Raw genomic sequence first — 27,879 nt, 5'->3', positions numbered from 1 at the left:
AGGCACATGAAGAGACACTCTGATGACACGTTTTTACAAATAATTTAAACATTCACATGCAGTCAGACACTGGACATGGTTTTATGGCATAATACGGGTAAAGTAGCAACCCTAGTTTAAGTCAAAATATCAATATACCAAACTTGTCTGTCCGACAGCAACGGGGCCAATGAAAACGATTTAAAAACAAACCTGGTGAAAATGTGCAGGAGATATATAAAATATTTCGCACAAGAGGACGGTTTGAATAAACTGAAATAATTCAGTTGGAGTTTATAAAAAGCGGGTTAATGTCTGCCAACCGAAGAGATGCTTCATCTCCAGCAATATAAATAAAAGTTAATTTAAACAAGATATTAGTTTTCGTGAACAAACAATTATAGGTTGGTTGTTAAATCGTTTTCATGGACCCCGTTGCTGTCGGACAGACAAGTTTGGTATATTGGTATTTTGACTAAAACTACGGTTGTTAATTTGGTTCTTAGTTATATTTATATAAATGTCCAAGTACTCTGCTATATCATCTTAAATATTTCCACGGGCACGTGAGCATTTTTAATAAATCTGTTTTACATTTATATAAGCACGCCATAAAAATTTAGGTTTGTTTTATCGGAATTATTGCACAATGCCCGATAAATTATTCTGCACAACGACTTACATGTTGTCTTGCATAATAAATATTCATATTTAAAATATTTTATATCGTTAATAATAAAATACAAAATTTACCCAATTTTAATTTAAAGTTTCTGAAAAATAAAAATGTACGAATCTATCATTTCTTTATGATCACAAATGAATTACACATTTCAATTTTGAATCATTTGTTTATAATTTTCTGTGATTTCCAATCTACAAAGTTTCATATCTTTTATAGGAAATGTTTTCATGAATCATTTACGATATTTCTGTTGTGTTTCATTGAGTTGCATAAAGATAATGTCCAGCTTCATTTAGAGGCTTAGATTACTCTGAAAAACTCCGACGCTTTTTTAGTTAGCCTTGAAGTGAAATAATTGGTGTCACCATTCCTGTTAAGTAATTATTACCTGCGAATTCTACCCAACACTTTAAAACTGATACATGTCAAAAGATCGGGGAATGCATGTAGCCTGCGCGTCTAGATTTTAGAAAGGAGCTCAACGCCCTCCATTGTTGGTATTGACAATAATATCTTTACAAAACTCAAACTCTACTTCTTTTTCTTTCTTCATTGTCCTTACATTGATGTAAAGGAACTGGTTATCACATGAACGTTCATTAACTCATATAAAGATCACATAAAATGGATTATAGTAAAATGTCCTTACATTGATGTAAAGGAACTGGTTATCACATGAACATTCATTAACTCATATAAAGATCACATAAAAATGGACTATAGTAAAATTATTCCATCATCATCAAAACCATGAAAATTACACGAATGTCTTAACTGTTCATTACCGGAATTATCATCACATCAGTTTACAATCCATTTCCTGCAAATCTTGTGATCCTAATAATACGACCACCTTAAAAACTCAAAGATGTCACACTGTTTCATTGGCATCATTGTTAATTATGTAATAACCCTGTTAGTCTGATTCGGAATAAGATTTAACATTGAAAAAGTAATTACCGCTAATAATATTTTATTGCAGTTGTTAATCCATGAGAAATTACCCAGCTAAAAATCACTCGCAAAAAATCGAGCTAAATTAACCGTTCTGATTTGTAGACTTCAATGTAAGCGTCACTTTCTAAAAGACTAAGTAATCGGTCTTGATAATATTTTCACATAAGAAAACAAACACATGAGACCACAGATACAAAATGGATTCGTTCGTTGAAAACCTCGACATTGGAAACATTCCAAATATCATGAAAAAAAAACTGTAAAGATTTCTCTTCTCTAAGATTGTGTTAATATTTACTAAAACCCAATTTAAAACAGCAAAAAACAAATGCAAGGAAGCTTTTACCTGTGAAATCAGAAAATCTTAGATTTAATAACAACCGAGAAACAGTCGAAAAATGTGTTTCTTGTATTTGCAATTGTTGTATTCGACTAAAAACTTAGAGTAACACCATCTGACGTCATTTTCTTCGTTATATGAAATCATCAGGCAGTCGTTATGTTGGTTGCAATATAAAGTCGATGTTCTTCAAGATTACAAAGACAATATGGTGTAAGAAACGATATTAAAAAGGCAAGACACTCCACACCGAAACGTGAACAAGTTGAAAAACTAAAAGAATTATTTTTATTCTATGAATTTAAAAATAATAAGTTTAAGATTTTAAAAACCAAACTCCTAAAAGTATTACGAACTCTTAAAAATCATGTGAATTTAAATAACTTTAATAATTATCAAATAGAAATTAAAATAATTGGAAAAAGGCCAAATACAATTTTTGAAGTTCATACTTCAAAGAAATTCAAATGTAGTCAAATGTTACCTGATAAAAGTTTGTATGAGCTACTGCTACCCTCTTTCCTTCTCCATTCTTAAGCTTACTTTTCCCTGTAGTATTCATTCTTCTAATGTACTCACCTCCAAAAGACAGTCTGCTTTGTTTGTTGTCAATACACAGGGGCTGGGAGAGGAAAAAGGAAGCATTAGACGTGGATGCTTTTATGTGAAAGAGGGCGAGACTAACCGCGAGAATTCCCGAGATTTGAGAGGAATAAAAGACCGAACTCAGATGGATAGACGACCGTGCTTTTGCTCAAGCAGTGAAAACGGTGAGAGGAGAGAAATGTTCCTTCCGCAAACAAGTTCCAGCTCGCAGTGAGGCTGAAGGACCCAGCAGATTTCAAGCTATTTTGGCTTACAAATGCCAGGCAAAACATTTGATATCCGTCTTATCCCTGAATTTCATGGCATCTCACCTGATCACACTGTGTCCGAATGGTTGGAACAGGTGGAACTGGTGTGTGAAATGTGTGGGGTTGACAATATTGAGCGTGTTCTACCACTCAGGCTAAGATGTGGCGCGCTGTCTGGATACCGGAGATTGGTCATGGGTTAAGGGCATATTTGAAGCAAGTAAAACGAGCCCTATTCGTGGCTTTTGCCGGATCTTTTTGTGACATATGACAAGTTTGTCTCTCGTCATTTGCGCCCTGGGGAAACTGTCGATTAATACCTGGGTGACCTGCAGGATCTTGCACTGTAAATAGAAGAAACCCCCTGTGATCGATGGCTTAGTTGCGCTTTCGGGTCAGGACTCCCCATTTCTGTTAGCCAACAGTTGCGGAGATCTTTCAGAATGAAACGGATGGCCCTGGAGCAGATTCTTGCGAGTACCTGGGCTCTTATCACGGAGGAAGCAGGAGTGGAGGAACCCGTCGCTGCAGCAATCAGGAGACTCAGAATTCTTCCTCATGGACCAGTGGACCAAACTTCGACCATGACCAGTAGGATGCAGTTACCGCGCAGTGCCACAAGTGTGAAGATCCCAATCAATTTGCCAGAAACTGCCAACAGTCCGGGGCAAAGCAGGCTGGATACTTCCAGGGATATACTGTTATCGATGCAGGAATCAAGGACATGTGGCATCTAGTTGTCCGGGAAACGAGGCGAGGGGCGAGAGGCCAGCACCACTTTCTCTTCACATAAACTAGAGGGGGTGTTCCCCGTGATAGAGGTAAATATCAACGAGCTAGATAGGATAGCGCTTATGGGTTCCGGCAGCTCATCTCGGTCGTGAGTGAGTCTTTATGTCAACCCAAGATACGGAAGAATACCACAATTCTGACAGCAGGACGATATTGTGTGTTAAATCATGAGGTTGGCAGCATAACATTAATATTATCCAACAGGAAGTCTCTGAAGACTGACGTACTAGTGGTGGACAGCAAAGCATGGGGGTTTTATCTCCTTCTAGAGATGGACGTCATAAAGAAATTTGTCGGCTTGCATATTGATAAGGGAGGCAAGGCACATTTTGTTGGGGCAGCTTTTGCTTTGGGTCCGACCATTTAGTTGGCACAACCCGACTTTTGCGCGCAATTCAACCAACATACCAAAACCTGGACCGTGTCATGGAAGTGGTCTGGTGATCAGCCACCACAAATATTATACAATCGAGTGCCAGAGTATAACATTCCTGCGAAAGCCCACGGAGACGATGATGCTGAGCTACAGGCCTAGATTAATAATGAGCGGTATAACTGCATTGCAGCCGGAGGAGATTACTTCAAATTGGACAAGGTTTCATGTGTGTACTATCAATAAAATTGCCAATACGAAAAAGTCTGGTAACTTATGTGATTGTTTTCGAACAAAATAAGAGGAACAGAACCACAACTTTCGAATGTAGATGGAGGAAGCATAGACTGCATGTCTCATATTTAACAGTAATAAATGTGCTTTCAACAAAAAGTCAAATTCTTTGGTACTATCATCGTGCGGCTCGTGTTAGGAAAGAAAAAAAAGAGAAAATAAAAATGGCCGCCCCCTGGTATTTATGGACTGCAAATCACGTGATGTGACGAGAAAGGGAGGGGGTATGCAAATGAGATGTGGTTGGGTCTCTCAATAAAAGAGCCGTCTTCTTTATTTTGGGCGTCAGTGTGGAAAGTGCAGAGAGAAGAGAACAGTTGGATTTGAGTTTGAGACTTTTGATCTGGGCTTGAGTTCAAATTTAACGTCAAGCTATTTCGGCACAGTGACAAAAATGGGTGACCGAGTAAGATTGAGCAGCGATATCCTGATGCCATTTACTGGAGAAGATTACGTGGTTGCGTGGCTTAACAAGCTGAAGTTGGTGGCAAGGCTGCAGAAGATCGAGGATGTAGCCACGTTAATACCAATGTATTTGGAAGGAAGTGCTCTAGCGGTCTATCTAGAAATGGAAAAGACGGATCAGGCCATTGCTGAGAGCATTGAAAACCGGTTAAAGACCGCATTTTCCGAGAGCGCGTTTGAGGCTTACATCAAGATCAAAAGAGTCACCGGGACTGGGGAGTCGGTGGACGTGGACGTGGCAGAAATAAGGCGACTAGCAGGATTGGCTGGATATGGGGGACGCAGGCTGAGAAGACTGTAAAGCTGGCGCTTGTAACTGGTTTCCCTGATCGCATCTCCATGGAACTGCAGCAACTTACTGATATTGAAACCATGGAGGTGGAGGAGATTCTAAGGCATGCTAGAGTTTTGGCGAAACAGCCCGGTGAGCTGGGGGCAGTCGTAGCTGCTGTGGCAAGCAGAAAGGAGCGACCAGTGATGAAGCAAGGCCGTGGATTTACCGGTAAATGCTTTTGATGTCAAGGACCACACCTGATGAGAGACTGTCGTGAGCCACGGTCAGACATTATCTGTTTTCGGTGTGGCCAAGTAGGGCACATTAGCAGGAATTGCCCTTTGCTTCCGGGAAACGAGTAAAGGGGTGCTATTGCGCCAATAGTTACCCCTTTTATACTGAACAGGCGTATGAGAGTTTGTTGCCACAGTTAGTGATCACAATCAATGGAAAGAGGGCTAGAGCTCTAGTTGATACTGGATGTACAACAACACTTATTACTACAAGCGTCACCAACTCTTGGAATGGAACCAGCAACGTTAGAGCGGTAGATGGCAGAGAAGTGGAATGCTGTGGAGAGACCGATGCAGAGATTGTAGTAAGGAATATGCCATTGCGACTAAGAGTGATCGTGCTGGATAGACTGGTTGCAGGAATTGATGTGGTGCTGGGCCTGGACGCGATAGACCGACTGGGAGGAGCTACTATTGTTAAAGGCCAGGTAGAATTTGGTAATCAGAGTGCACCGGGAATGACAGAAAGTGTAACCAGGGGTGATACCAACAAGCCGTCGAAACCCCAACCATGTCTGATTGAGAATAATGACTTTCGAGCCTGCTTCGATGGCGAAAAATGGATGGGAGAATGGCGATGGACTGCGGAGCAACCTGTATTGACGAATCGGGTCAGCTGCTACAAAAGCACACTGAAAGGAGCTGCGGAGCCACACTTTGAAAAAGAAGTTGAAAGATGGATAGATGAAGGAATATTAATGCCGTGGCCAGGGAAAGTTGAAGAAATTTTGCTACTCATGGCTGTGGTCCAACCTATTAAGAAGAAAGTTAGGCCAGTGTTGGATTTCATTGAGCTGAACAAGTTTGTCGCTTGCCAAACAAAGGACGGAATCAACGTGTGTGCAGAAGTCGTAAGGAAATAGAGGAGGAAGAAGCAGGCAACTAAAATTGTGGACCTGAAGTCAGCCTACCTCCAACTTCATGTGGATGAGAAATTGTGGAAATATCAATTGGTAGGGTACAAAGGTCAAGTTTACTGTCTGACCAGATTAGGATTTGGTCTTAACTCCGCACCAAAGATAATGACAGCAGTTCTTAAGACAGTGTTGGCCAAAGACGATGCAGTGAAGAGAGACACCTGCTCTTACATCGAGGATATACTAGTGGAGGAAACAGAGGTGATTGCGGGAAGGTGGAGAGAGCATATCAAAGTCTATGGACTGACGACAAAACCGCCTGAGTCACTGGAAAACGGAATGGCTTTGGGATTTCGACTACAGAATAATAAGGCAGGAAAATTGATGTTTGTGCGAGGAAATGAGATCCCTGAAGCCAAGGTTGACCTAGCCAAGAGATCTTTTCTCTATATGTGGAAAGCTGGTTGGCCACTACCTAATAGCTGGATGGCTGCGAACTGCGTGCAGTTTTATTAAAAGGCAGACTGGGACAGACAGTTGGGAAGATGCAGTTGATCAAGAAGTGCTTCGCATGATACAAGAAGTCATTGGAGAAGTGAAAAATGGACCTTGTGAGAGGAGAATGGCATGTAAAGGAGGGACATGAATGGGTGATAGGACTGATGCTAGTAGTGTATCATTAGGGGTATTATTGGAAATAGGAGAGGTGGCTGTTGAAGATGCTGCTTGGCTATGCAAAAAGGATGATTGCGCCCATATCAATGTTGCGGAACTCGATGCTGTGATGAAAGGCATCAATCTGGCTCTAAAATTGGGGCTACAGATAGTGAACGTTAAAACAGACTCTGCAACAGTGGTGTCGTGGATTAAATCGGAGCTGTCTGGTGATAAGCGGATCAAAACAAAAGGAGCAGCGGAGAGGCTTATCAAGCGTAGACTTGGAGCGCTGGGAGACTTGGTTCGAGAATTCGAACTAAAGGTAACTATTACTTTAGTTCTGTCACAAAAAATAAAGCAGATGGGCTGACAAGAGTCAAGAAAGCCTGGCAACACAAGGAAAGAGACGGGGCTTCAGCATGTTGTGCAGTAGAGAATTTAAAAGAACTGCATAACCTGCATCATTTTGGAAAGGAACGGACCTTTTACCTGGCAAGAAAAGTAAACCCGCACGTCACAATGCAAGACGTCCAAAAGGTGGTGGAACAATGTATAGAATGCCAATCAATCGACCCTGCACCGGCTAGACATGAAAAAGGGGAACTGCATGTTGAAGAGAATTGGCAAAGATTGGCCATTGGCATCACACATTATCAACATGAACCGCATGTAACTATGATTGATTGTGGGCCTGGGAGAGTAGCGATATGGCGGAAAATCAGGAATGAAACAGCAGAAGAGGTAAAGCGAGTTGTCGAGGAGGTTTTTATGGAAAGGGGGCCAGTAGAAGAGGTGTTGGTGGATAATGGTACGTCTTTCCGCTCGGAAGCTTTTAGAGACTTATGTGCGAAGTGGAATGTGGGGCTATATTTTAGAGCTGCATACGTCCAAGTGGAAATGGAATTATAGAGAGGCACCATCGCACTATAAAAGCTGTGGCATCAAGAAGCCAGATTTCGTCCCAAGAAGCAGTTTTTTGGTACAATATGGCGCCAAAGGCTGGTCAAGACGAAAATTCAGTGCCGCACCGGTCTATTTATTCTTATGAATGGCAACATCCATTGACTGTAACACAGAGAGAAGAACAGGCCTGCGTGGACATCGCAGTTGGTGAAGAGGTGTGGGTGAAACCACCCAATTTTCGTTGCACGACTCGCTGGGGAAAAGATACAGTGACTGAAGTACTCTCCAAAAACAAGGTAGCGATTGACGGAATGCCTCGTCACATTTTAGATATACGGAGAGTCTCCTTGCTATCAGAGGAAGGAAAGGTTGATGCTGATATTAGAAGTGTCTAAAGAAGAGCCTCTTCCACGATCGCACCGTGAACGAAGACGCTCAACGTGGATGGCAGACTATGATACTAATTATTGATCTTAGAGATCAAGAGGGCGTGTGGTTAAAAATAAGGAACCTTACCTCATGCATCGTACGGCTCGTGTTAGGAAAGAAAAAAAAAGAGAAAATAAAAATGGCCACCCCCTGGTATTTATGGAATGAAAATCACGTGATATGACGAGAGAGGGAGGGGGTATGCAAATGAGATTTGGTTGGGTCTCTGAGAATCTCTGAGAAGAAGGCCAAACTATTTTAATTATCGTCTCTAAACACATAATGTACAAGATAAGGCAAGGTAATAGCCTTTTCTTTAACAACTCCATTCTATAATGCATTCAACGACGCTCTTAATTCATGCATATTTAGGATATAAGGTTTTTATACATTAAGAAATTAGATGCTTTCTTTATAATGTTTGTGGTGTTTTATCATGGAACGGAAGACAGAGCAAAACCTCTTTACTAGGCTTTACGGTTTCGATAGTAATTCGTAGTTCGTCGTCGATAACCTTTACAGATGATTCAGCGACGTCCTTCTTAAGTTTCTCGAAAGAATTCACAACTATAGGCGACATGGGACATTGTTTATTTTCAACCAGGAAACGAATTTTGTGTGAATACTTAGTTATCCACTTCGCGTAGTAAGAAAATATACCAAAACACCTTTTTTAACGAATTTGAATCTGAAGATGGAGGCATTTGCAAAAGGGGGTTCAACCGCCCAGGATCAGGTTGGATAGTTCCGTCACAGATTTGGTATCCAAGCCAATTGATAGAGCGGAGCGAAAACCTTGATTTTACTCGGTTTATTTCGAGGTTGTATGTTGAGACAGCCTTTAAGAAACGTTCCAAGTTAGCGTCATCCTCTTCTTGAGTTTTACTGCAAATGCTAATATCATCAATGTAAGAAAAAGTTCCGAATAACTTATTCTCGGGAATAAAGTAATTCATGAACCGTTGAAAGGCAGAAACCCCATTAGTGACACCGATGGGTATTCGTTTGAATTGATATAAACGATTTCCAGTTTGAAAAGCCATGTAGGGCCGATCCTCGGGACAAATTTCAATTTGGTAGTAAGCCTTAGACAAATTAACTGTACTAAAAATATGATACTGGCCAATTTGGTTTACGAGATCCTCAATCCGAGGCAAAGAATATGCGTCAAGTAGGGTGAAACGGTTAATAGTTTGGGGAAAATCAACCAAATCAGCCGTTTCTATCGGAGTTACGACAATTTGAGCACGCCACAGTGAATAGCTGCTTTCATTGACGTCGTCCTTAAGCAGTTGAAGAATTTCCTTTTCAATAAATCGGCCATCCTCCGCATGGTAGTTTCGGGATTTAGTAGCAAGGGGTCTGCAATCAGGGGTCAGGTTTTGGAACAATTTTACAGGGGCACAACTGATCTTAGTTAGCACGCAGATTTTTAAGGTATCCTGAGATCCACAAAAAGAAATAGTAACGCGCCAGTGTAGTTTCAAAATGGCGCCCCGAGTATAACGTCCATACAGGAGTCAGGAAGCACAGTAAAGTCAATCCCTTTATATTCGCAACCATTGAAGAAAATGTTCTCTGTGTAATATTCAGACAGTTTAAGGGAAATTGCGGATGATGCCATCGAAATTATGGAGTTCTGTTTTAAAGTGGGTAGTCTCATTGTTTTGACAATGCGGGCACTGATAAAATTATCAGAACTGTCGGTGTTTATATGGGCAGTTAACCTTTTTCCTTTAAACTCCAGAGTTTCGGTGATAGTAGGCTAACTATCACCACCTTTAGCGCGGGCCCCTATGATAGCAGAAAAAGAACGTGAAGGTGTCGTTAGAGTAGAACGGCAAACTTTAGAAAAATGCACGAGTTTACCACAGCTTCGACATACCTTATCGCGGGCAGGGCAAACGCCGGTGGTCATCCTTAAGGTGACGTCGCCCTCCACAGTTGTAGCACTTGCCATAAACAGGAAGGGGTAGCAGAGAACTGTACGGAGTCACACTCCATTCGAGAATCAGTTGGAACAGAATTTTTAGAAATACAAGTGGCCTCCTCGGCAGAATCGGTCAGCACATTTTTAGTTCCCAGAGTAGAAGTAACACCGACTGCTCCAATCTGGGAGGCATACGATTCCGTGTGAAAGTGAGTTTGTTCTAAAGCCCTAGCATATTGAGGAGCCTAGCACGTATCAATGAGGACTGGAGACCACGAATGAATGCATCAAAGACAGATTCATCCCTGTAAATGGTGGCTGTTACGTCTTTAAAACGACAGTCAGCGGCAAGTCGATTTAGCGGCAAGTCGAGGAAGGGTCGCAGACTCGCTTTCTTGTTGCAAACGCATGGAAAGCAGATGTCTAGCGTGAATAATGCTTGGAGACTTGTCGTAAATGCCTTTCAATAATTCCACGGCATGTTCAAAACCAGAGCAACCTTCGATAACGTCAGCAACAGAGGGACCGATGTTTAAATAGAGAACTTTTAGCTTATCAGAGTTTAACGAAGCAATAGTTGATAAGTAGTAATTAAAGTTGCGGAACCATAATTTCCAAAGCTTGTTGGCCTGAGGGTCTGCCAAAGAAACATCAAATTTATCCAGGCGAATTATCTTCTCCATAAGGAAAATAAAAAAATTATCTTCTCCATAAGGAAAATAAAAAAAATTAGTTCGGTAAATTGTGGTTTATATCATAGAACGAAAGACAGAGCAAAACCTCTTTACTAGGCTTTACGGAACTAATTTCACAGCCAATAATAAATGTACGTAGTAAAAAAAAAAATCGTGCAAACCTTTTACCACTGGCAACGCCCGCTTCAGAGAGTGAAAGAAGAAAGAAGAGAATGGCCACTGCGTCTATTTATAGACTAGAGATCATGGGAAGAGTATGCAAATAACTTTGGACGGTTTTGTCCTATAAAAAGCCTGTATTTGGGAGAGAGGGTGTCTTTTTTGTTTGGCAGAAGCAATTGCTGTCAGAAGTGCATTGGACTGCAGGATTGAAGAGTGAAGATTGAGTTGTGGGGTCATTGTATTTAATCACAAGCTATTTCGGCAAAGAACAGATCATGGAATCTGGGATGTTGAGATTGGGAAAAGATGTGATACCACCTTTTAGTGGAGAAGATGATGTAGTCGGATGGATAAAGAAATTAAAACTGGTTGCTAAGCTTCAACATGTGCCAGACCTTGACAGTTTTGTTCCACTTTTTTTGCAGGGAGATGCACTCGCTCTCTATCTTTAGATGAATAATTCAGAACAAGATGCAGAACTGATAGAGATGAGACTCGTGACCGCCTTCACTGAGGGGCCTTTTGAGGCATACGAAAAACTGCAACGATTCAAGTGGACAGGAGAATCGGTGGATGTTTGTGCTAATAAAATCAAAAGATTGACTGGACTGGCGGGATATCTGGGAAGAGGGCTGGAACATACAGCCAAACTGGCATTCATAACTGGATTCCCAGACGATGTATCTGTGGCATTACAGCAACTACCGAACCTTAGAGAGAATGGATGTCAGCAAACTGATACCGACTGCACGGCTTTTTGTCAGCAAAAGGGTCGTAGAAACTCGGACATTGGCCGCAAGTGCGCAAACTAATGAGACTAATAAGGGAAAGAAAGAATCAAGCCTTCAGTGCTTTAGATGTCAAGGACCGCACCTAAAAAAAGATTGCACAGAGATCCCTAGGGCCAGGGCAACATGCTACAATTGTGGAAAATTTGGCCACATTGCGAGATATTGTCCTCAGATTCAGGGAAACGGGCAAGGGGGAACTTCTGCGCCGCAAGCTACCCTAGCAATGAAATGAAGGCGCGATACTGGCCTCTTCCTATAATAGAAGTAAAGGTGAATGATTCTGTAATGACTGCACTTGTCGATACTGGGTGCACCACTACTTTAATCAATTCCAAACTTTTGAAGGGATATGGAAGGGGCGGTACAGTGAAAGCAGTTGATGGGAGTAATATAGAATGTAAAGGAGCCAGACAAGTGGAGATAAAAGTCTGTGGAATGCACGTAAAGGTGAGGGCAATCTTGATGAATCACATCGTTTATGGGATCGACGTCATAATTGGAATGGACGTGATTAATGAGCTGGGAGGTGTAACCATAAAGAAAGCCAAAGTGAAGTTTGGAGATATACAATGTGCCGTGGCTGCCCATCAGCTGAATGTTTGCAAAATCGAGGATAAAGACTTTGAAGCAAACTTCGATGGAGATAAATGGACAGTAAGATGGACATGGAAGGGAGAGCCTCCAGTATTGCAGAACAAAGTCCAATATTATAAAAACTCTCTGGAAGGCGATAAGAAATTAGAATTCTAGAAAGAGGTGGAAAGATGGATATCGGATGGTATTCTGTTACCATGGAAAGGAGAAAGAAAAGGCGTGTTGCCATTGATGGCAGTATTTCAGGCCAGAAAAGGGAAAGTTAGGCCAGTGTTCGACTTTCGTGAGTTGAACCGTTTTGTGGCGTGTCATACAGGGAGCGACATAATAGATGTGTGTGATGAAAAGATAACAAAGTGGAGACAGTTGGTAGGAGGGACCGCAATAGTGGACCTTAAGCCTGCCTACCTGCAACTACATGTGGCAAAGGAACTATGGCAGTACCAGCTGGTCTGTTATAAAGGAAAAACCTATTGCCTAACACGATTAGGATTCGGACTTAATGTCGCACCAAAGATTATGGCAGCCATTTTAAAAACAGTATTAAAGAAAGGAAGTAGGACGAAAGAGGCCACTGATTCATACATTGATGATAAAATGGTAGACGTAACGAAAATATCGACACAGGAAGTTGTGGAACATTTGAAGGGGTTTGGGTTAGCAGTAAAATCTCCGGAATCCCTGGACGGAGGAGCGGCACTGGGCCTTAAGCTTATGAAAAATAAGATGGGTGCACTAATGTTCAGGAGAGGCAACGAGATCCCAGAGATGGGAGGAGAAATTAGTAGGCGGGAGCTATTTTCGATCTGTGGTAAATTATTGGGGCACTATCCAATTGCTGGATGGCTGCGATTAGCATGCAGTTATGTGAAAAGAAGAGCAAATGGAATGGATTGGGAAGAAAAAGTTGATTGCAAAACCATGAAAGTGATGCAGGAGGTTCTAGCTGAGGTGAAAAAAAGAAGACCCTGTTAATGGCGCTTGGCACATACCTGAAGTGAGCACAGGAGTCGTGTGGTGTGATGCAAGCAATGTTGCAACTGGCGTGGTTGTCGGTATTGGCGGTGTGGTGGCGGAAGATGCAACTTGGCTGAGGAAAAGTGATGACTTTAATCACATTAACATAGCTGAATTAGATGCTGTTCTAAAGGGTGTCAATTTAGCTATCAAATGGAGACTGACAAATATTGAAATAAGAACTGATTCAGCCACTGTACTCAGTTGGGTGAACTCTACTGTGGAGGAGAGTGGCAGAATACGAACAAAGGGTGCCGGAGAAGTGATAATAAAGCGGAGATTAGGGATGCTTAGAGAGTTGATGTCTGAATTGAAACTGCAAATAAAGCAGTGTTTGTGCCTTCTGAAAGAAACAAAGCAGATGCGCTAACACGGATAAAAAAAACAGTGGTTAATTGAGAAAGAGGAGGCGCCGATATGCTGTCTTGGAATTGGAGAAATTAAAGAGTTGCATGACATGCATCACATGGGAGTGGAGAGAACATTATATTTGGTGAGGCAAGTGGACCCGAATGTAAAACGGGAAGAAATTCAGATGATAGTAAAGAACTGTGTTCAGTGTCAATCGATCGATCCTGCCCCAAATATACATAACCCTGGAGAAATTGGAGTTTTAACGAACTGAACGAGACTAGCTATTGACATAGCACACTACCGAGGGGGAGCGTACTTATCAATAATTCATTGTGGGGCAAGTAGACTGGCGATATGGAAGGAACAGCGAGTGGAAGCCGCATCTGCAGTTGCAACTGAATTAGAAAAGGTGATGCTTGAACGAGGTCTAGTAAGGGAGGTGATAATGGACAACGGCACTGTTTTTCGCTCAGAAATCTTTCAGACGATGCAAAAAAAATGGAAGATTAAAAGTTATTACAGGGCAACCTACAGACCTGGAGGAAATGGCATTGTGAAGCGACATCATCGGACCGTGAAAGCAATAGCTGAGAGAGGAAGAATACCGCCTGAAGAGACCACATTTTGGTACAACATGCCCCCTAAGGTCGGGCAAAGAGATGAAACAGTACCACATAGAGCAATCTTTAATTACGAATGGAGGCATCCTAGAGACATGTCACCGGAAATTAATGATCAAGGACCAGCCAGAATCCAAATAGGAGAAGATGTTTGGGTAAAACCGCCTAATGCCCGATGCACAACGCAGTGGGGAAGAGGAGTGATAACAGGAGTGCAATCCCCAAACAACTTAAGTGTCAATGGAATGCCACCACATGTTTTAGATTTAAGGCGTGTGGTCCAGTTAGGTGATGAGGATGGTGGTACTGAGCCAGGGAGTGATGAAGATGAACCGGTGCCGATGCAGAGACCGCAAAGAGAACGCAATGCGCCGATCTGGACACGGGATTATGAGATGTGAATGATCTTTAATGATCATGGGGGCGTGTAGTAAAAAAAAAAAAAAAAAAAAAAAAATCGTGCAAACCTTTTACCACTGGCAACGCCCGCTTCAGAGATTGAAAGAAGAAAGAAGAAGAAGAAGAAGAAGAAGAAGAAGAAGAAGAAGAAGAAGAAGAAGAGAATGGCCACTGCGTCTATTTATAGACTAGAGATCATGGGAAGAGTATGCAAATAACTTTGGACGGTTTTGTCCTATAAAAAGCCTGTATTTGGGAGAGAGGGTGTCTTTTTTGTTTGGCAGAAGCAATTGCTGTCAGAAGTGCATTGGACTGCAGGATTGAAGAGTGAAGATTGAGTTGTGGGGTCATTGTATTTAACCACAAGTAAAGAGCAGGCAGCAGTAAACACAAGAATTGTTAGTAACGAAATATTGAAGAAGAAAAACAACTCAGCCTTTTTAAAAAGGAAAAGGAACGTGTGCAAAGTGCCAAAGAAACTTTTACTTTAACGGAAAATATAAACAAAAAGAATTAACATATTTTGAAAAAAAATAAAATTACATTTTTTTTATTCAACACAATACATAATAACAAAAAAAATAAAACGAAACTTTAAATTACAACAAATAAAAATATTTTTTTCCATTTTCTGCGAATTTGCTTTTCCGGTCACCATCTTAAAAGACGACTTCCATGGGTCAAATTCATCTCGTTTTTCTTATAACCGTTTCTTTGTCGAAAGCAGATTGCAGTACAAAAAAGTAAGTATTAGTTGAATTTAATTGATTTTTATTTTATAAATACTTCATAGTAATGACGTCATAATTTCTCTATCTAATCAAATTGCATTCTCTCACCTGGTGTTAAACAACTGCTGTTCCTTTTTTTATCTTCCTAATTTCCATTTACAAGTGCAAGAGGGTCGTTCTTTTTTATTACTGGGGAGTGGGGCGCGTCCAAACCATTATGTTTCCCTTTTGTTTTGATATAAAAATAAGTCAACATTCAATATTTTCATGTAAACGGAGAATAGTAAGATTATAGAATTCTTTCCAATCGTGTAATATTTTTGGTATTAAAGCTTTTTTTTTTTTAGTGCTTATTGAAAACGTCGCAAATTCGTGGTGTTGTTATTAATTTTAGTATGGGAAAAAGGAAAATTTTCACCCCCGCCCCATAAATAATAACAGTAAAAACTTTTAAAAATAAAATTGGTTCATTGTAATTTTTGCAGTATTTTCAAGAAGAAAGTTTCCAAAAAATATTTTATTTTCTATAAAACCGGTGAATTTGTTAAAAATTCACCCCAAAAGATAAAACGGGAAAATTGGAATTGCATGTTATTTCTGCATATTTTGACGTAAACAATGAAAACACGATTTTTAACATTCTTTTAAAAAAATGAAATAATATATAAATAACTGATAAATTCGTTAAATTGTTTTTTACAGACTCACTTTAAAAATATGAATTTAAAGAAAATAATATGCAAAAAACAAAAAACCCTCATATTTTGCTCCCCATTCTAACGCGATATTATCATTGTTTTTTTGTTTGTTTGATTGTTTATTTGTTTGTGGTGGGGTAAAATTCCCGTCATAGTTTTTTTTTTTTTTTTTTTTTTCATATTAAAATATACTGAAATGATGAAATAAAATATATTTATTTCATCATTATTTTATAGGATTTTTTTATCGATTTTTGGGGAAAATAGAATTTGGAAAATATATTACAATTATTTAAGTTTTACTATTTAAAAAAAAAATTACTTTTTTTTTTTTTTTTTTTTTTACTATTTAACAGTTTTCTCAGTTAATGGCTAGCATTTCAAACCGGAAGTTAATTGTTTTAGTGGTCATCTGCTTAAAATATGATTCTTTTCTGGATATCCTCTCTATATATGTCTTTTTCATAATATTTCAAGCCACAGTTAAGGTTTTTACTGTTATATTTCATTTGAATAATGATTGAACAAAATCTTTAAAAAAATATATGCATTTGAAATTAGTTATTTTTCCTATATTTTTAATGTTCCATTAGACCTGTGTTTTTGAATATCTGCGACGCCATTTTAATTTCTCATTTTTTAATGTTTGGTTATTTTGTGACGTTCAATTCAAATTTCGTCTGTTTTAATCATTTTTTTTATTGGATAAAGAATGTTTATATGCGATTTAAACCCTGATCCTTATTCTTTAATGTAGAGTAAAAATTACGATGCATTAATTTCATTTTCCTAGTTTTTACTTCTATTTCTGTTATAAGTGTCGAAAATTAGTATCATACCTATTATTAATGTATGCTAATCGAAACACTAAAGACCCATAAATATTTAAAAAAGAAAAGGAAATGCTTCAGAGATGGTAGGTGTTACATAAAACATCACACACAACAATAAATAAATTTTAGTGTTTATAAGAAAATATTTTAGTTTTTAGTAAAGAATGCTGTAGAAAAAGAGGTAACTTTAAACTGACAATGACAACAAAAATGACCAGAATTGCATTGATGATCATCATGATGCGCTGACGACATTCGTTTAAAAATGTCAATGTTACCACATTCATTTTTATTGTTCTTCTACCAAGTACACGGCCATTTTCCTAAGGATTACAAGCAAATGAATGGTCAATCTCCAAAACGTTGACATATTTAAACCTCATTCCTGTGTTTTAAAATTCCCCCCAAATTCAAAAAATTCAAGAGATCAACTAATTTTAATGAAATGTTTAGTGTTTCCTTTTTATTATTTAACTATACTTCATTTACCATGTATTAATTTATTTATTATTTAACTATACTTCATTTAACACATATTAATTTATTTATTATTTAACTATACTTCATTTAACATGTATTAATTACTAAAACCAAATTGCTTTTCTTCCCATGCTTTATATTTTGACTTATTATTAGAATGGAACTTCAAATTTATGCTTATTTCTTTAGAAAGGAGCAAAAGTAAGATACTTATTATTTAATCCAGCCATATGTGACCGTAGAATTGCCTGGTCTACCGTCTACATTCATCGTTAACCCTCTTAGAATCATGGACCCATAGATCTTTTCAGGTCATCCATCTAAGAGAAAAACAACTGATATAAATCCTAATCTACTGACCGTTTAGGTCATTGCACTGAAACACTTAGGGGAAGAGATCCTTTGACAATCAATGACATTGAACAAATCTGGTTTGCAAACCTAATTCCTTAAAGAGTAAGTAGGCTATGCATATCATCTAACTTCTACACTCCTTCATTGTCTATTATCTAGGTGCAGTGGTATAAAATCAGGGACTCATCAGACGCATCCAGAACTTGATATTATTTTCTGACTAAGACAATCCCGTCTCCTTATTCTCAATTTCTTTCTCTTTCTCACAAACTTATAAAATTAAGGGTGCTTTCATACCACTTAAGTTGGTTTTGAACTTCCTTCTCTGACAGGTAGAAGGTGCATGTTTAGCAGTTTGTCTTGTTTCTGTTTCAACACTGCAAAAGACTTTAGTAGCGCTTAGATCAGTTAATATCAGAATGGCTGTAGTGCCATGTTGTGCATGGAAAGGATTGTTCAATTTTCTTTGGTGAGTTTTCTCCAAGCTACAACCATTTTTGACAAGACTACATTAATAATCTACTTGTGTGTCCACAGTTGGTATAAAAATTACCCACTTTGCCCAACACAGTACACCAACAAACGGAAACTATTATATGTAATGTCATTCTTTACAAAGTCTCATCCCATATAAAAATCCCAATCAAACCAGTATTTGTAACCATATTTTATTCATCTATACAACACAAATTAATTTCTAAAACAAAACTTGTTTGCTTTCCATGCTTTATAGTTACATCAAGAAAAACTAATTTGCATCCTCCTTTGCAGCTCACATTCACAATTATCAGTGGGGTTAGAAGTTATCCAGATGATGTAAACTCTTTTCTCCTCAGGTTTTGTCACATTATGTGAAACCAATCATCAATTTCCTTTGTTTTATCATGACAGAATACTCATCTGCTGTAAGAATTCAGACGCATATATGCACAGACTTTGAGTCTATATTCGTAACACCCTCTTTTTGACTAGAATCAGATGATCAAGCCGTCATGTGTCTTAGACTAGCCTTTCAACACTTTGTTAGTTACTTGTATAGATACAGCACTCTCCTTAAATATTAATGCTCGAGTATATGTGTTTGATGTTTTTAATGTTTACTTCAGTAATAGGCCTGGCTTCTCGAATTACTAAGACACAACACAATGTTGCACTAACAATTTCCATATAGCTCATTTCCTTACACAAACAGTCACATTTTCAACTCGATTTCACAAACATGAAGATAAGCAAGCTATGTTAATAGACCTATTTATAAATACAGTACCCGAGGATTGTGTGACAATTGCCCATAATATACTTAGGAATGGAGATCACCTTGTGATATCGGGAGTCATCCCTCTTAATTCCTGAGCCAAAGTTGAGAAGGCGTTGCTAAAAATGACAAGATATTATGAAGAGGCTGATTGGGAATCTGTTAGAAAAAACTTCAAGGTGCCTTATTGACTAATATCTTTTCTCTCGCTGATGAACAGTGTGCTAATGATGAAACTTAATGGTACAAAGCATTGAAGCACATGTCCCCACATAAAAGTAACATAACAAACTCCACTTTCTCTTGATTAATTTTTAAATGTGCAGTTGCTATTACACAAAGGATGCATGCATTCTACAAATTCATCCTCTATAACTCAAGTACATATAGACAAAAATAAATTGATGCTAGATATCTTTGTATGAGTGAAATATCAACAGCAAATCACCCTTTCTTTACCGACGGATATTTTTTAATTTAGGCTTCAAAGGAAGACACAAATGGGTTTTATTGGGGTGGCTGTTGGTTTGATCGCTATTTTATTTTGGATGTCATTTTATTTTTGTTTAGCATTGCAAACTTACATCAGAAAACATATCTTTACAAAGCTACAATTCGTATATGCATAGATTATTGTTGCCACATCTTGGCTGATGTATCTACCACTGATCTCTCACTTTTAGTCAGTCTAAAAATAGTCTCAAATCTTATAGGTCCCAAACTATCTACAAGCTCCAACATCTCTGTGCTTATTTTACAAGTATTTTAATGGAAAGTCCTCTGACGAATCCATAGTACTTTTGCCTCTTAAATGTACATATTCCTGACTAATATGCCGGGTTAAATCCAAATCCTTTTCTATTAAACTCTGGTAGATGTCAAATAAATGTCTACTTTTTTCTTCCCATAGTCTGTAGACTTTGGAATTCTTTTCCTATTTTCTGCTTCCCGGACTGTACTAATCTGCAAAAGTTTAAATCTAATGTGAACATCTTGTTTCTCAATTCTCCACATTATTTATGTAGGCAAGCTCGTTCTATTACAGATATTTAGTAGTAGTCATAGTTGATTGCATATACCATGTAAATAATAAGGTAGAGGAAGGTTGGTCGGTAACCCTTGATATATCCAAAGCCTTTGCTAAGGTCTGACATGAAATGCTTCTAATGAAATTTATATTAAACATTATTATTCGAGGAATGCTCAGTATAATTGCATCATTCCTGGAGAAGAGATAACTTCAGGTTGTCTGTGATGAATGCATATCAAATCTGCATAATATTAATGTGGGATTGCTTTAGGGGTCGATGATCAGAGCTTTATTATGTTTGATATTAAGAAATTCCATACTGAAATCGTAATTCAGTAGAATAGTCCCCCCCATCTTTGAAGTCGGTTGACTGTATAAGTTGGCAGACCATTTTAGAGCCAAAGATGGTTATTAGCAGCTTATGGTCAGTTTGCAATTTGAATTTACGACCGTATAGAAATCAGTGGAATTTTGTAACACCAAATATGATTCCCAGGGCTTTTGTTTTCGATTTGGGAGTAATTCTTCTCAGCAGAAAGTAAAGTTCTTGATCAATAGTGGACCCATCAGGCATCTTGTGTAGAATGCACGCCCCAATCCCATAAGAACTTGCGTCAGTTGCAACAGTAATCTCTTGTTACGGATTGAAATGAGTCAGGGATAATTAAGACTTTATTTGTCGTGCTTAGCAAAATCGTTTTTCTTTTTCTTCTTCGACGTACAGTCACATTTACCAATGAAAAGTTTTTTTTAATCAGATTAAAATCTGACCTCTATTTTAATTTGTGCAAATACTTACTTTAGCCAATAAAATAAAATATATGATTTACCTTTGCAGGAGTGTTTTTTTTCTTTTTCCAACGCTAATGCCTTATAACTCTAAGGCATATTAACAAGACATGCTTTTTAGAAAGACAAATGTTTTTGTACTTACTGAAAACTTAGTCTTGTTAATTCAGTAGTAATAATTCTCCACACAATTCGTCTTATGAGTTCTGTTTTAGTTCGTAGTTTACGTTTTAGTAGCTTTTTAACAGCAAGATGAGGGTTTTTCACAACGTCTTCGTTAAATACTTCTTTGAACTGTTTTTTAGCCCGTGTTGACGACTTTTACGCTCGAATGTTGTTTTTTCCCCAACGTTAACAAATAGTTTTTCCTGTTCTTCACCAAACCTTTGAAATATAAATACTTTTGAATTTTCGAGTTTTGGTCGTAAAATGTTTTCAAATGGCTGTTTTTTTAAGTGAATTCATTGCCTGAATATTCCTAATTCGGTTGTTGTTAACAATTATTGTAGATTTATTCAGGAAGTTCTTGAATAGTCCTCGTCAGCCAGTTGTTGTAGACCCGTGCAAGGGGTTACAAATGAAAGAAACCACAAATAGTGTAAAGTGTATAAAATATAATATATATTTATCATAAAGAATACAGGAGCCATTAAAGTGGTATGAGAGGAACGTGTTCGTAGCACGTGGTTGAACATGGTATGAATGTCTCCATTAAGTCTCTGAAACCAGTGGTAGTTATAGGACTGGTTGATTCCACTTAGTTCTGAAATAGGGGTGATTTGTACTCAACAAAGTATTTGTGTTTCTCAAATATCTTTTACGAATTTCATTTTGCTGACCTGTATAAAATATGTGAATTGCGTTAAAAACATTTCATTTTATTTACTTCAGATCTCATTATTGAAGTTTCTATGAAAAATAAATTCAACATTATTTATAAATAGAATTGTTTTATTTGTCGCATACTCTTATCATATAGTTTATAAAATCCATAAATTTCGGACGAATTAAAATTGCACATTATTACTATAAGTTTGACTTTAGCATACAATGCTGAATCTTATTTCTAAAATAATGTTGACATATAAATGTTGTAAAAATAATTTTGGTTATAAAGAACATGTATAAAATTCACATGTTTTGTTTTAATTTTGCAGAATATCCAGAAATCATAACAAGAATACAAATGTTCTTTGACTAAAGCTAAAAGTTGGAAACGAGAGAAACTTCTGAACCTTAAATAAATGCATAATTTCAAGCAACTAAATAACTAAACAGAAAAAAAACTGTTAAAACTGATATAGTTTCATTATGGATTGCAAAAAGAGCTTTGTTGAATCATCCTTTTAAATATGTAAAAATCCATCGAATTCTGAGAAAGTATACATCTTTATTGGTGGAGTGTTCTGGATATTATCTATGAAATATGTATAAAAATTGAGTGAGTATATCGTTTATGTTTGCACAGATAGAAAATCAGTTCTACTAAATTTTACATCAAGATATATACGTTAGCTAATATACAAAGATACAAACACATGTTATATTCATATATTTTTATCAATTACAGTTAAAAGAAGTAATGTATCACTAAATATGAGAAAGATATATCTCATTACTTACCATAAACTATATTTCTAATTTCAAATGTGTAAAAAATCTCATTCAATGATCTACTCCAAATAAAATACAGATGAAATTCAAGACATGTTTATTCTTTCACTTCGTTTCATGTACAAAAGCAGAAACAGAATTCAGAGAAATATAATTGTTAAATATTTCGACTATAAAAAGTGAACTAGGAATCTGATATCGAAGAGAAACAAAAATCTGTGTGAAGTATGTTTTACTAGGAAATCATATGTCGGAACACATGGGGAAAAAATCAAAAAGGAAGCCACATTCTTGTGAAGTATGTGGTTCTACTCTTACTACAAAAAGAAACATGCTAATACATATGCGAACACATACTGGAGAGAAACCATACTCTTGTGAAGTGTGTGGCTCAACTTTTACAACAAACGAACATGTGATTCTACATATGCGAACACATACTGGAGAGAAACCCTACTCTTGTGAAGTATGTGGATCAACTTTTACAACAAAAGGAAGCATGATTCTACACATGCGAACACATACTGGAGAGAAACCATACTCTTGTGAAATATGTGGCTTTTCTTTTGCACAGAAAGGAAATCTGATGTCACATATGCGAACACATACAGGAGAGAAACCATATTCTTGTGAAATATGTGGATCTTCTTTTGCACTCAATAAAAATATGATGCAACATATGCGAACACATACTGGGGAAAAACCATATCCTTGTGAAATATGTGGATCTTCTTTTGCACGCAAACAACATTTGTCAGTACATATTCTAACGCATACTGGAGAGAAACCATATTCATGTGAAGTATGTTGCTCCACTTTTACAATCAAGAAAAATATGATTGCACATATGCGAACACATAATAGAGAGAAGCCATATTCTTGTGAAGTATGTGGCTCTTCTTTTTCATGGAAAAGGAGTATGTTGCGACACATGCAAACTCATACTGGAGAAAGACCATATTCATGTGATGTTTGTGGCTCTTCTTTTAGAAGAAGAGAAAGTATGAAGGATCATATGAGAACACATACTGGAGAGAAACCCTATTCTTGTAAAGTATGTAGCTCTTCTTTTGCAACCAAGCCAAATATGAGATCACATATGCAAACACATATGGAACAGAAGCCATATTCATGTGAAGTATGTGGTACTTTTTTTTCAAGGAAACAGTATGTGTTGCGACATATGCGAACGCATACTAGAGAAAATGCTGACAATGTATAAAGTAATAAAAAGATATTGGCATGAAATTTGGACTGGACAAATGTGCCAAGTGCTCCATCAAATCTGGGAAGAAGATCGAAACTGAAAATATACAGCTTGATGAATATACCACCATCAAGGACCTAGAAGGGCAGGAAGGATACACATACCTTGGCATAGAAGAGAATGATACCATCCAGCATGCCAAGATGAGAAACAAGATTGGAAGTGAGTACATACGCCGAGTCAAGAAGATTTGTAAAACAGAACTCACAGCCAGAAACAAAATAACTGCCATTAAACAACTAGCCATGCCAGTGGTAACATACAGTTTTGGTATTGTCGACTGGCCACAAAAAGACATAAATAGACTAGACACTAAGACACGTAAAATGCTGACAATGTATAAAGTAATATACAAAAACCAGTGTCTGTCTAGAATGTATCTGCCCAGATGGAAAGGAGGTATGGGGCTCTCGGAGATTGACCATCAACATCGTGCAACTATGGTAAGCACCGGACAATATCTGATGAGCTCTAAAAACCCAACTCTAAAGATGGTACACCAACATCAGGAATCAAGAGCCAGTAGAACAACATCCATCACCAAACTGGCCAAACATTTTGGGAAAGACTGTCTTACAAGTTAGACAGAAACAGAAAAGATACCTGCGACTGAAATAGCCAGAAAAAGTCGCCAGAAATACACTAAAGCTTTCCATGACAAGAAAGTTGAAGAATGGGCCAACCAACAACGGGCCAAGTATTTTCTGGACGAATATAACCAAGACTATATTGATAAGGAAGGGTCTATAAGCTGGCTAAAGGATGGATCGCTCCACTATGACCAGGAGAAGTTTATAATAGCTGCCCAAGATCAAGGCTTGATGACCAATGCGTTTAAAAAGATGAGTGGTCTCAGCAAAGACAACAAATGCAGGTTCTGCCACACAGAAGTAGAGAGTGTGAGCCACCTGATTTCTAGCTGTAAGGTTCTGCTAGGGGACGGCTACTATACAATGCGACGCAATGAAGTATGCAAATATCTCCACTGGACGATCTGCAATAAGTTAAATATCGAATGCAGCAAGAAGTCATGGGAACATATACCCGAAAGAACAGTCGGAAACAAGTCATATACCATCCACTATGACTATGCAATCCCTACAGCCACGTACCTAGAAAACGGAGCTATAAAACCCGACATTGTAATATGGGACAAGAAGGAGAAGGAAGCAACCTTGGTGGAAGTTAGTGTCCCGAATGATGCTGGGTTAAACAGAGCTGAGAGGGAAAAGGTTACCAAATACCAGGGTCTTATGTATGACATGAAGAGAAACTGGAACCTTAAGAAGATCTCTATCATTCCAGTAATTATAGGAGCAACCGGACTTATGAAAACGAATTTTACAAACTATCTTACAAATATACCAGGTAAACCAAGTGCAAAGGAGATTCAAACAATTGCACTTAAAGGGACGGTTAGAATCTTAAAAAGATCTCTCGGTTGGAGTGTCTAAAATAGCAGGTGTATGTTTGGCATCTGGTAGGATGCCCCATCCCTGGCTTAAACAAAATGATAAGAAAAATGAAAAAATAGAGAAATCAGTGTCTACCAATATTGTATTTGCCCAGGGGAGAAAGGGGACTAGGGCTCCCATAGATAAACCACCAACATAGGGAGCACAGGCCAGTATCTGAGAAACTCCCAGTACCATACCCTCTCAGTGGTATATGGATATCAAGAGACAAGAGCCAGAGACCTTCCAAAGAAGAATATTAAAGTGTGGGACCAACATCAGTGTGCAAAGTATTTTCTGGTGGTATTCTCCCAGGAATAGACAAAGAACGTTCCTTGGCCCAAAAGGGGATCCTTCACCACGATGAGGAAAGGGTTATAATGGCTGCTCAAGACCAGAGATTGATGACCAATGCATTTAAGAAGATGACAGGTCTCACTAATGACAATAAATGTAGATTCTACCACACCGAATTGGAAAATGAGAGCCATCTAGTATAAAGTTGAAAGTTTTTTTGGGGGGATGGCTACTACAAAGCGAGACATGATGGAGTATGTAAGTACATCCACTGGACCATCTGTAATAAATAAACACTCAATGTAGCAGCAAATCCTGGGAACATAAACTTGAAAGAACAGTTGGAAATGATTTATATACAATACATTACGACCATGTAACCCCTACAGCCATCTAGCTTGAAAATGCTGCTGTGAAACCTGACATAGTTATATGGAATAAGTCAAAGAGAGTTCCACCCTTAGTTGAAGTAAGTGTTCCTAATGCTGAAGGTCTGAACAGAGCTGAAAGGGAGAAACAGAACAAATATTATAGTTGCCACAGTGCTTATGAAGAAGAACCTGAAGTCCTACCTTTCTATTCTTGGTGGACTAACTGCAAAAGAGATCCAGATAATTGCAGTTAAGGGAACAACAAGGATACTAAAAAGAGCTCTTGGTTTCAATGCAAAGCAGGGTAATGTTTGCAGCTGGTTTGGCTGCCCCATACCCAGAAGTGCAAAGCAGTTTCAACCAATTGCACTTAAGGGGACGGCTAGAATCTTAAAATATATCTCAGTTAGAATATATAAACTAGCAAGTGAGTGTTTGGCATCTGGTGGGATGCCCGATCTCTGACTTAAAGAAAATGCTAACACATACTGAAGAGAAACCATATTCTTGTGAAGTATGCTACATTGGTTTTTGCAATGGAACATAGTATGATGGAACATATGCGAGCTCATACTGAGTAAAACAAAATTTTTTTGAAATGTTGCATATGAGCAAATGCTTTAAACAAAATCATTCTTATATATCTGTCTTACTTTTTTATAAAGATGCACTATGTATCATATGCTGCATAGAAACTATATTCATGTGAAGTATTTGATTCTTTTAAAACAAATGTAATATGTGTTGCTAAAGAAAAACTATTCTCATAAAGTATTTGTTTCATTTACAATTTTGCAACAAATGCAAATGCATGCATGATCCAAACTTTATTTAGTCGCATGTTATGTGGCAGATGTTAACACAATTGTTTATTTGGAGAAAAACAAATTCTTGCTCTTGTCTTACACAAAACTGAATTAGCATCACTTGAAACCCAACATGTTTTGTTGTTCATATTTTCTCCAAAAATCCAGGATGTTGCAGAATATAAGGAGACATATTTATTTACATGGTTGTCATGTTGTAGCTGATATGAAAAGGTGGTTGATATAAAGTAAAATATGAAGAATGTTTCTCTTGTTCAATAAAAAAAAACAGACTTAAAAGAACACGACATACTCGTCGGGTTATTTCTTACATGTCGATTGCAACACATGTAGATTTACACTGAAGAAAAATTCAACTAATTATAAAAAAGGAACAAAAATATTAACGTTGCATGTATAACTACTGAACTAATAAACGATATGTTCAAATTTTACTTAAATCTTTGAATGCTAAAATGATCTCTCCTATTGAATTATTTGGTACCTTTTTATAAAAAACGTGCTGCTTCATATGTTAATAAAAATGTAAGAAAGAAAATGTGCTAACATAAAGATTTGTTGAAATATTTAATCAATAAAACTTTTATAACTTAAAAATGAAATAAAAATTGTGAAGAAAATCATTTTATTTTTAACAGAAAATAAATATAACCCTCAAAAACATTATAAATATATCAGCAGATCAATATTTATATATTAAGAATAAATGAAAATTCCTGAAATCATATCGACAACAAAATAAAATAATCACACCTAATACCATAGAAAACATAGTTTTATTTTCTGTATCTGTAAATGAATTTTTTTATATATTTGTATTGTTACTGAAATGTGACACGCCCTTTTTTATTAAAATTTAATTTTTGTACTCAGAAAGTCAATCATTATTTGTAAACAACTGTTTACATCATTTTTATTGATGAACCAACTTTTTAAATTTCTTTTGTCTTTATTGAATGACTAGCTTGAGGCCCGGCGTTGCCCGGTCGTACAATATGCTTAACCATGATATTTTAATTTATGCATGTTGTATATGTATTATTATAGTATCAATCCTCTATTGAATATTATATATATAATAAGCACAATATTTGCAGTGTGTTCCCTTTCTTTTTTATAAAGTCAGTTTTGTAAAATATATAATAAAGATTTGCTTTTCATTGAA

At 37.5% G+C, this 27,879-nt stretch overlaps 1 protein-coding gene across 1 annotated transcript; it reads left to right on the top strand.

Annotated features, from left to right (window-relative positions):
* Positions 1-15,353: 15,353 nt before the first annotated feature.
* On the top strand, positions 15,354-27,879 carry LOC145271307 (uncharacterized). Its single transcript, XM_080126856.1, has 2 exons — positions 15,354-15,457; positions 22,042-27,879. The coding sequence occupies exon 2, from the start codon at positions 24,587-24,589 to the stop codon at positions 25,217-25,219; it is 633 nt and encodes a 210-aa protein (XP_079982982.1). The 5' UTR covers positions 15,354-15,457; positions 22,042-24,586; the 3' UTR covers positions 25,220-27,879.

The sequence above is a fragment of the Euprymna scolopes genome, chromosome 46, assembly GCF_053919585.1.
Source record: "Euprymna scolopes isolate OS-2025 chromosome 46, ASM5391958v1, whole genome shotgun sequence".
NCBI classification, from domain to species: domain Eukaryota; kingdom Metazoa; phylum Mollusca; class Cephalopoda; order Sepiida; family Sepiolidae; genus Euprymna; species Euprymna scolopes.
Note: the sequence above shows the minus strand (reverse complement) of the source record. Positions and strands in the feature narration are given on the sequence as shown.

Bases quoted from the DNA above. Each gene is read 5' to 3' on its own strand.
- LOC145271307 (XM_080126856.1), top strand. From the start codon at position 24,587: ATGACCAATGCGTTTAAAAAGATGAGTGGTCTCAGCAAAGACAACAAA.